Raw genomic sequence first — 11,114 nt, forward strand, 5'->3', positions numbered from 1 at the left:
ACTAGCGAGACCGAGACAAGTCCGAGTCCAAATACTAGCGAGACCGAGACAAGTCCGAGTCCAAATAGTAGCGAGACCGAGACAAGTCTGGGTCCATAGAAAAACGGTCTCGAGTCCGGACTCGAGTCCAAGACCGGACTCGAGTACCACAGCCCTGATGACACACATCTTAAACATGAATCAATTATTCAAGGCAAGGCAGATTTATTTGTAGAGCACATTTCAGCAACAGGGCAATTCAAAGTGCTTTACACAAACACAGTTAAACAGATAAAACTCAGGAATAAAAGTTACATGCTGTGTAAGAAATCAAACATTAAAGACTTGAACAGCCATTTTAAGAAAGGCAACATCAAAAACAAATGTCTTCAGCCTTGACTTAAAAGAACTGAGTTACAGCGGATCTGCAGTTTTTACTTTGAAATAGTTTTAACTTTTGAAATAAAAAGGAGTTTAAGCAGTTTTGAATATTATGTTGTATTTTTGTATATTTTTATTTTTATTTTGTATATAAATGTTGCCATTTCTACTTGACAAACATCTTAAATCATCTTGAATTAATTATTGAAGTAGTTTAAACTTTTGAATCAGTAAGCGGTTTTGTACATGAAGGTTTTGGGTGTTCTTGTCCTGTCGCTTCAGGCTGCGAAAGCCTCCAGAAACTGGATCTGACGGTGAACTTTGTGGGCCGGCTGAGCAGCGTGGAGTCTCTGAAACACAACGTGCACCTCCGGGAGCTGTTTCTGGTGGGGAACCCCTGCTCCGAGTTCCAGGGTTACAGGCAGTACGTGGTCGCCTCCCTGCCCCAGCTCAAGGTGACTTGAGGGGGGGGGTGCAGTGGGGTGGCAGTGGCGAAGTCAGTAGGGAGTTGGGTAGGGAACCGGAGGGTCACTGGTTCAGAGCCCCCATATGGATCAAGTAGTATGCAGTGTGGATTGGTGGCTGGAGAGAGGCCACTTCAACTCCTGGGCGCTGCCAGGTGCTGTTGAGCAAAGCACCGAACCCAACAGCTCAGGGTGCTGGTCCAGCTGGCAGCCCCCCCCCACTCTGACATCACTCCATTAGTGCATCAGGTCCTGAGCATGTGTGTGTATTTCAGGCCTGTGTGTGATTACGAGCCCTGCTCTATCGGTAAAGTATCCTCAGATAACTCTTGTTATGATTTGAAACTAACAATAAAATTGAATCAAATTAATCTCTGTCCTCAGTTTCTGGACGGGGCGGAGATCAGACGCTCGGAGAGGATCGCCGCCTCTCAGGGACTGGAGGAGGCCAAGAGACAGGTCTGGGAGCAGGAGAAGGACTACCTGCAGAGGAGAGCCAGGGAGAGAGAGGAGGCGCAGAGGAAGGAAGCAGGAGAGGAGAAAGGAAACCAGGAGAGGAAGCCGGGCTTCAATGGCCGCTGGTACACCGACATCAACAACACAGCGTGAGTACGAACGCCAGCAGCCTGGAGGCTGACAGACGTGGTCTAAAGCAGAGACCTTCAACAGGGGTCCGGGACCCTTAGGGGGTCCTCAGAGTTACAGCAAGGGGGAGGGGCACCACCAAATTATTGTTAATTCTTTTAAAAATTTGAATAAAATAACCCTTAACATGAATCCGACATATAAGCATGCAGTATATAAATCAGCCTATTCGGAGGGAAAAGACTTCCACAGATAGTTCATCCTAAAGGTTCACGTGTTATAAAATCATAGAAAGGATTATTATTCTGATGGTTCAGTGTTCTTTGCACTAAAAGGTATAAAGGTTTTAGGCCGTCCACATGTAATTATAGGCCCCGTTTAATATGTAACTTCATTTATACAGTGTATTTGATATGGGGTCCATGATCGGTCTCTCTCAGTCAAGGGGTCCCTTGTCTAAAGAAAATGGGTCAAACTCAAAGCCTGCGGGCCAAATCTGTCCCCTCACAAAAATTTGATCTGGCACGCACATCGATTTAGGTTTACAGTACATTTTGATTACCAGAAGCAGAGTTTTCACATAGAAAACTGTAAGTGAGAAGACTCTATGAGAAATAAACCAAAAAAAGCATTTTAATTAACTCTTCGTGTTCCATCTTGCACCCGGCGGCGCTTTTAAGAAAGATAAAACATTAAATCTTCATCATAATGTCTGTTTCAAGGGTTGGATGTTTTCTGTCTGTGTAGCCCAGTGTTGGAGGAGAATAAGGAGAACCAGGACACGGAGGAGAACGTGGTGAACCTCGACTTGGATGAAGCGCGGCGGGAGAAGGAATTCTGGGAAACGCCGTGTTCATTCACTCCTGAATCCCGTGTAGAGGTTCACCGCCACCTGGAGGAGAAAAAGAAAGCGAAGGAGAAGTAAGTTCTCTCTATTCAAGATGAAGATTTGATCCCATTAAAGGTGCAGTAGGTAAGACTTAGGTAGGACAGAGCCACGGTTCCGCTGCTAAATAGTCTCGGGTTTGTAGTTCTGACTCTCTGGCTGCAGTGCAGTTTGCTGTTTTGGCCACTGGGTGTCGCTGCATCACCAACTGTTCTCCAGCTCAGAGGCTCAGTTTCAACAGAACAAATCAGCTTCCAGAAACCCTTCAGATACACTCTGATCAGTATCTGCTAACACACACACGCACACACACACACACACACACACACACACACACACGGCGGGTCTTGCCTAGCAGTTGCGTGGGTTTCATAATAACGCGTTAAAGGGTCAGTCCGACTAGTTTTTGGATGTCAAAATCCGTCGAAAAAGTAGACACAGTTCTTCTTTTCCGTACATGTACATTCAAGGTAACGACACGTTTTAGTCGTATTATCCAAATTGTGGATGCGTCAGGGCTGCGGTTATCTGCCAGAAGCTGTCAGAAGTCGACTTTTAATCGAGTTTCAAGCCACTTTTTTTTATAAATTTGGTGTTTTTTAACTCCATTTTAACCGGATGAAGAATTTAAGTTATCAGATGTCTAGTCTGTACCCGTACATCACGTCCGGCATGAAGCCGGACATGCGCCGGATGCTTTATCCGTCTGCTTCCACGCTGGGTGGTGCCAATGTCCAAATCGCTTCGCTACCGGAAACAGCAACAAACCTCAAGCTAACAAGCTACGTGCCAAAATTGGCAGTTTTTTGAAGACAATTTTGATTGTGCGAAAGAGATGCAAACAACCCAGAGCGTTCGTTTTTGAACCCAATCCCAGAATGTGTCTGTAGCGGAGACCTTACTCTAAAGCGCTGTGGAGATAAGTCTGGGAATGAGAGACTATTTTAGGGTTTTGAATCCCTTCTGACTGTTTAAGAGCAATTTATCAAAGAACCGTTGAACAAGTAGAACGTAAACTAGAAAACAAAGGCAAATCTGAGTATTATCGTCCTGTACTGGACTCTCCCGATGATTTATGTAAATATACACATGTTATTTTTCTTAACCAGTTTTGTTATTTAGGGATTTATTTACTCAAACATAATATATTTGTTAATCGATTTGTCAGAAATGGCAGGTAAATGCATAGACGTCTGTCAAATAAGGCAACACAGACTCGTTTCGTTTAACAGACTAACACTGCTGGAGTGCCCACATACAGTTTTATATGTATTTACCCAAGTACTTCAATTTAGGTTTCACATCAATGTTCATGAACAATGACTCTGCAATGTGCTGAGGCTAACATGTGTTCTGCGTTCTTAACTAATCACCGCGGGAATAGATAAATCAATCCGTCCCCTTATTGGCGACCTGGCTAAGGTTTAAAGTGATTTGTTTTCCGTACAGGATGGAAGTTCAACAGCAAGAAAAACAGATATAAATATCAAGCTTTGACACGACACAGTTAGCAAATACAGATGAGAGGACGTTCAGTCTAGGTTCATCTGTCGGGTTAATGAGGAGTTTTCAGGTTTGTTCCTGCAGCGGAGAACGAGCCGTGCTGTAACCGGGGCAGACGGGACCAGGTTCAGAGGGTCACAGAGGATTTAGTTCTGACGTTTGTGACTGAAGAATCAGCTGACGAGCTGGAGGATGCCAATCATAGGTGTAGACTTCAGGGGGGATGCAGAGGGATTAGTACCCCCCCCCCCAATATTTAGAAGAGGTAGATTTGTCAAAAAATATAAAAGACCATCCATCTATCTCTCTCTTTCTCTCTCTCTCTATCCATCTATCCATCTTCATATCCGGTATTGGGTCGTGTGGAGAGCATCTCCAGCAAAAGAGGTAAATATAACCGTTGACGTGGCTCAAAACATGTACGGAAAAGAAGAACTGTGTCTACTTTTTCGACGGATTTTGACATCCAAAAAACAGTCGGTCTGACCCTTTTACGCGTTATTATGGAACCCACGCAACTTCTAGGCAAGACCCACCTTGTGTGTGTGTGTGTGTGCGTGTGTGTGTGTGTGTGTGTGTGTGTGTGTGTGTGTGTCAGCAGATATTGATCAGAGTGTATCTGAAGGGTTTCTGGAAGCTGATTTGTTCTGTTGAAACTGAGCCTCTTAGCTGGATAACAGTTGGTGATGCAGCGACACCCAGTGGCCAAGACAGGAAACTGCAGCCAGAGAGTCAGAACTACAAAACTTAACTTAAATCTGTGATATATTGTGAATACTCTTCATATGTTAAAGGTAGATTTTTGGGTTTAGGCAAGACCCGCCTTTCAATAGCATTCACACGCTACCAATGGCCAGACGTCCATTTGTTCAGGTCCTATCCCCGGACCAATCGGTTATCCTAACTACTCGAGGTCAATGCCTTAGCCCTACCAATCGAGCTGCTAGGGCGAGTCTCGCCTTGAAGTTCTATGGGATCCATAATAACGCTCCTTTGACGTTGACGTCTAGCGGATCCGATCTAGCATCTACCTCGTATTATAGGGGAGGAACAAACGGCCGATATCCTCGTACGGTGTTGTTAGTCAGGCGTTTTTTTGTGTGTGCACCAATCAAACGGAAGCATGTCTCAGACTGGCTGGTAGTGAGTTGACACAGTGTTTAAAAAAGAAATAATTAATTTTCCCGCCTCGCTGCTAATTAGTGCTCACCCTTAAGGTTACCCTCGTGCCGGGGTGTTAATTAGGTGTGTGTCTTCTCACTGTGCTTCATCGCTCTCTAACACACTCGGAAATGATGAGCGGGATGAGCGTGACTGGAGTCTAAAAATCTGAGGAAAATCTCTTAAGCTGATCTTTGTGGATCTCAAATGAAGATTCAGCAGCTGTGTGTGTGTGTGTGTGTGTGTGTGTGTGTGTGTGATGAAGACAGATTCAGCAGCTGTGTGTGTGTGTGTGTGTGTGTGATGAAGACTGATTCAGCAGCTGTGTGTGTGTGTGTGTGATGAAGACAGATTCAGCAGCTGCACGGCCAATTTCTCCTTAAAATGTCTCCAGAAACCCGTTGTCGGTGAACTATTTGAATAAAATATGAGACTGTAATCTGATCGAGCCGCCATGACAGTCTAGCTTTGAATTTCTGGAGAAACCAGACCCACGTGATGCGTTCGTCCAATCAGCGGCCGGTTTTAATTTTTGGGCAACAATACAGATTATTCGTTGCTTTGGTGTGTTCAGAGGAACTTTTTATGACCAACTCGGGGAGACTAATCAATCCGACTGGCTCTTCTGCCGAGTAACGGCCGTCTGGTTGGTGTGTCGGGGGCTTTAGGTGCAAGTATTTGTCGGGGGGGGGGGGTATTACAAAGGAAGAGGAAGGAGCCCATTGAACCGTCTTTCTATTATAAAGAAATCCGATTCACACCCTTGCAGTAGCCCTAGCCATCAACCCAGTGGCTGAGAAGCCGACCAGTGACAGATCCCTCCGCCTACTCAGAATCACATAAAAACATCCCAGGCCTGCATGCTGTCCAAGCATAAAATCGGGGTGATGTGGTTTTGCCGTTTCTATCGGCTCCCTGCACGCGGCTGTCAGAGCGCGCTGACATGACGCATGCAGTCGAGCAGTCACTGGATTGTCAGGAAAGATGAATTTGCAGGAAGAGTCCAACCTGCAGCCTGAACACACGGCAGAAGCCTGAAAGGTCGAGGAAAACTGACAACAGGGTGCAGTTAATTAATGTGCGTGGGAAACATGGACGGGTGGAGACACACAAAAGGAGATAACATGTGGTGTGTTGTTAAATGTTTGAATAAAGACGTGACACCAGCTATTAAACATGATTATAACACAGAATAATGCTAATTCTAGCCTGTTTCTATGGATTGTAGATTGCTGAACCTTTTATTGACAAAATAACAGGGTCCACGAAGGCTTCATGTTCCACTATGGACCAGTGGTTCCCAAACGTTTTCAGCTCAAGACCCAAAAGAGAAATTTGGTGTCTCCCCTGGACCCACATTTACAAAAATACACCATGAATCATTGTAACATCTACATTTTACAACTGTGGACAAAAAGACGGAACAAACCAGGAATTTAAATTTATTCCATATAAAAATAAACAAAAACAGAAAAGGTCTCTACTCTCCTTTCTGTGTGTCTGTCCCCTCCCATCATCCCTCAGTACCAACACCAACATTTGTTTAAATAATGCTGAGTTGAATTTAATGAGATGTGTGTGTCTGGTTGGAGATATCAACCAGCTGATCTAGTCTAGGTTCGGTTTTTGAAAGTGCCCTTCTGAGCTCATGCTGAGCATTTAGTCTGTTTCTGTATTTGTTTTTCAGGGATGCTAAAATCCAAAAGCCAGAGATTGATATGCATTTTACTCAATAAAACGCGTCTGCGACCCATTCTGGGTCCCAACCCTAGGTTCGGGAAACATTGCACCAAGCAAATGAAGAATGAACGGGACTCCACCTCAAACGCTGTATCTAGTTCTTATAATACTACAACAATGGGATGACCCCGTGTTGGTGGTTGTATCTGCCTTGGGATGGTCCATTCAAATCTATGAGAGGGTTGAGATTTTTCCTGCAGGTCTGAACGCGGTCTGAGCTCCACCCTAAGGTGCTTGACTGTGGCAGTGAGTGTGCAGTATAACTCAGACGCAGTATAACTCAGACAAGTCAAGTCAAGTTTATTTCATCTATAAAAATGGAAATTACAGTGCTCACACTCGCCATCTTACCCATAAAAACTAGAGAATTTAAATACAATACCACAAATACACTACAATATTATACATAAATACAATGAAACATAAAACTCATACAAATGTAAGTTTAAAGTGCTTGATGTGCTGTGTATAGCCTGAGGGATAAAAGAAAGAGCATACCCCCCAGTTTGTGACCTAGGAGGTCTTAGTCTACCACAGGAGGTCTTAGTCTACCACAGAAGGTCTTAGCCTACCACAGGAGGTCTTAGCCTACCACAGTAGGTCTTAGCCTACCACAGGAGGTCTTAGCCTACCACAGGAGGTCTTAGTCTACCACAGGAGGTCTTAGTCTACCGCAGGAGGTCTTAGTCTACCACAGGAGGTCTTAGCCTACCGCAGGAGGTCTTAGCCTACCGCAGGAGGTCTTAGTCTACCGCAGGAGGTCTTAGTCTACCGCAGGAGGTCTTAGTCTACCACAGGAGGTCTTAGCCTACCACAGGAGGTCTTAGCCTACCACAGGAGGTCTTAGCCTACCACAGGAGGTCTTAGTCTACCACAGGAGGTCTTAGTCTACCCCAGGAGGTCTTAGTCTACCGCAGGAGGTCTTAGTCTACCGCAGGAGGTCTTAGTCTACCACAGGAGGTCTTAGCCTACCACAGGAGGTCTTAGCCTACCACAGGAGGTCTTAGCCTACCACAGGAGGTCTTAGCCTACCACAGGAGGTCTTAGCCTACCACTACGCTCTATGACCCTGCCGGACAGATTACCATGAAGAGGGTGACCCGGGTCCATCGTTATTTTCTGAGTCATTTTTACCAGATGATCGTCATATACCTGATCAACTGTATTTAACTCTCCCACCATTTTCCCAGCCCTTTTAGTCACTCTATCAATTCTGGCCTTCTCAGTTACCCCAGCATTCCCCCCCCCCCACCACACAGTAACTCCAAACACTACATATGACTGACATACTTTTTTTTTTAACCACATCTGTGTTCACCTTAAAGGACTGCAACTTCCTCATACAGTAGACCCGTGGACTTCATTTTTTCATCAATGAGTCAACAAGATCAGACCATGTTAGCCTGTCGTTAAAAACAACGCCCAGATACTTGTATGTGTTCACTCTTTCAGACGGTGTTTTCTGCTCAGTGATCGCAGGTCTGCAGATGAATCCGGTGCATATTAATGCTTCTCTGCAGACAGTCGTACATGGCTAACTGAGATGTGTCAGACCAGATTGTCCTCAGCGCTGGACACTCAGACCGGCAGTAAAGCTGTCAGTCCTGATGTCCCCATGACTCAGCTGTTTGATAGATAGACGCCCTGTCACACCTCCTTCCAAAATAAAGAAGTTAGAGAGCAGGGAGCTGCACTGAGACCTTGACAAGTCAAGTCACCAGTACATGGCTTCAAGGGGGGTGGAGGGAAAAGGTTGGGAGGCAGATGGATGAAGATGGGTTATGGTTTCATGTTTAGGAGTGGATACTTGCCCTCTGTCTCACCCAAACTCATCCCCAACTCACTACGGCTGACCGTCTTCACAGATCACCTGGAAAATAACCTCAAATTATCAGCCAAATTGTTCTAATTTGTTGGTGGAAATGGACAATAGATGGCCGGTGTCTATTATTCGGAGTCCCTGCTCCATTAAATCCAGCTGGCTGCTGAAATAGTGAATTACAGACGGGTGGAAACTAAAGGAAAGCAGAACATAACGTGTGTTGGTGAGGTGTTAAACCACAAGTCACCAGAACAGCTTCGTTGCTTCTTGTCATAGGGTCTCCGAATGTGTGGAGCTCTCTGATTTTCATGCAAGAGTTGTGGCAACGGCTTATTTGTTCTCAGAATAAGTTGTTTATTTATGGATTAACGCACCTGAGGCGTTGAAAAGGGACACCGAACGGTTTTAACTAGGCCTGCACGATTAATCGTTGTAACATTTTGGGTGTTTTATTCCCCCCCCGAAAAAACATTGACAAAAGACAAAATAATATATAATTTCATGTAAATGAGGTTTCTTGAACATGATATTGAAAAAGAAAATAGTGTAAAACTAGTGGTGTAGTATCTCAAAGGCCTCAAAAAAACGATAAAGTGTCAAGAGCGTCACAAAAAAATCTCAAACACGTAAAAAAAGTGATGAAAAAAGTGCCAAAATAGTGTCAGAAAGTGTTGAAAAAGCGTCACAAAGAGAGTCACAAAAAGCGATAAAAAACTGTCAAAGTGTCACAAAAAGTATCTCAAACGCGTAAAAAAAACATCAAACTAGTGTCATAAAAGCGCCAAAAAGTGTTAAAAAAAGGGTAAAAAAAAGTGTAAAAAACGATAAGAGTGTCAAGAGCGTCACAAAAACATCTCAAACACGTCAAAAAAGTGATAAAAAATGAGCCAAAATAGTGTCAGAAAGTGATGAAAAAGCGTCACAAAAGCGTCAAAAAAGCGATAAAATAGTGTCAAAAAAGTGTCACAAAAAGTATCTCAAACGCGTAGAAGAAGCGTCAAAATAGTGTCAAAAAGCATCAAAAAAGTGTTAGAAAACAATAAAGTGTCAAAATAGTGTCATAAAAGCGTCAAAAAAGCGTTAAAAAGTGTCAAAAACTGTAAAAAAATAGTGTCACAAAAAGTATCTCAAACGCGCAGAAAAAGCCTAAAAAAAAGTGTTGAAATGGTGTCAAAATAATGTCGAAAAGCGTCACAAAAAGTGTCTCACACACACTAACGGTTGGTTAGAGTCGACGCTAATGGACCTATTAACCCTGACGGTGTTAGGAGCCTCCGCAGCACCACCTAAACTCATCACAGGTAGCTGTAATAAAGACATATTCTCAACATCCCCCCAACGTCTGTTCAGCCAACTGACACGCGTGCTGTCACACTCCCTCTCTCTGTGGCTGATACACAAGGTCAAGGTCAAGGTCAAAGTGTATGTCTGTAGCACATTTACAAACAGTCACTACTGCCCCAAAGTGCTGCACAAATATAGATAGCAACTTAAGATAAAAGCATGATGAAAAACAGGAAAAAACACATATAAAACAGAATGTGCCAAAAACAATAAAAAAAGATAAAACTTTATTCAAATCAACAACAATAAAATGTCACAGCTCAGCTTGTGTTAAAAGCCAGAGCAAAAAGATGAGTTTTTAGAAGGTGATTTAAAGCTCTGAATAGAGGACGCTGCTCTAATGTTGAGAGGGAGAGAGATCCAGAACTTTGGACCTGCTACTGAGAAAGCTCTGTCCCCTCTGGGTCTCAGTCTGGATCTTGGACGGTCTAAAAACACCTGGTCCTGGACCTGAGTACTCTACCTGCAGCGTGCAAAATCAGCATATCAGATAAAGATGATGGTGCCAGCCCATTAAGAGATTTAAAAACAAACAATAAGATCTTAAAATGGATTCCAACAACGACAGGCGGAGATGTTGTGAAGGCCGTGACCCTCCGCAGAGCGCTACACATCCCCCCGCCGACTCCATCATCTGCTGCTCCGAGGGCCTAATAGAGGGACCCTGTTCCCTGCCTGCGTGATGTGGTTAATGGAGTCACTGGTTGTCCGGCAGATGGTGAAGTCTTCAGGTGGTGGTCTGTAGGAAAAGGCTCTGTGGGGCTTGATTTAAGCGCGAGGGATGTAGCTCCATCCACAGATGTTTTATGAATACTTAATATTGTGGTCTGTTTATTGGAGACGCTCATTTTCAGAGTTAATTATTCAGTTTAGACCAGTTCTCCACCAATCTTAGACCAGTGGTTTGTCTCAAATCGCGCACTTCTGTACTTATACTAACATTTTGAGTACATAGTGCGCTCACATTGTCAAAGTGCGGTCAAATGCAGTGCACTTAGAGTACCCGGATGGTGCACTTAGAGTACCCGGATGGTGCACCCGGATGGTGCACTTAGAGTACCCGGATGGTGCACTTAGAGTACCCGGATGGTGCACTTTGAGTACCCGGATGGTGCACTTAGAGTACCCGGATGGTGCACTTAGAGTACCCGGATGGTGCACTTAGAGTACCCGGATGGTGCAGTTAGAGTACCCGGATGGTGCACTTTGAGTACCCGGATGGTGCACTTTGAGTACCCGGATGGTGCAC

The 11,114-nt window shown here is 44.4% G+C and overlaps 1 protein-coding gene across 1 annotated transcript in view; it reads left to right on the forward strand.

The window, feature by feature from the left end:
- The window catches only part of lrrc6 (leucine rich repeat containing 6), a 26,888-nt gene that overhangs the window by 622 nt on the left and 15,152 nt on the right, over nucleotides 1-11,114 (forward strand). The window contains exons 2-4 of the mRNA XM_034887374.1: nucleotides 643-815; nucleotides 1,209-1,429; nucleotides 2,157-2,330. Coding sequence (XP_034743265.1) covers nucleotides 643-815; nucleotides 1,209-1,429; nucleotides 2,157-2,330 — 568 coding nt within the window. The remainder of the gene's footprint in view (nucleotides 1-642; nucleotides 816-1,208; nucleotides 1,430-2,156; nucleotides 2,331-11,114) is intronic.

This window comes from Etheostoma cragini, chromosome 12 (genome assembly GCF_013103735.1).
Source record: "Etheostoma cragini isolate CJK2018 chromosome 12, CSU_Ecrag_1.0, whole genome shotgun sequence".
NCBI classification, from domain to species: Eukaryota; Metazoa; Chordata; class Actinopteri; order Perciformes; family Percidae; genus Etheostoma; species Etheostoma cragini.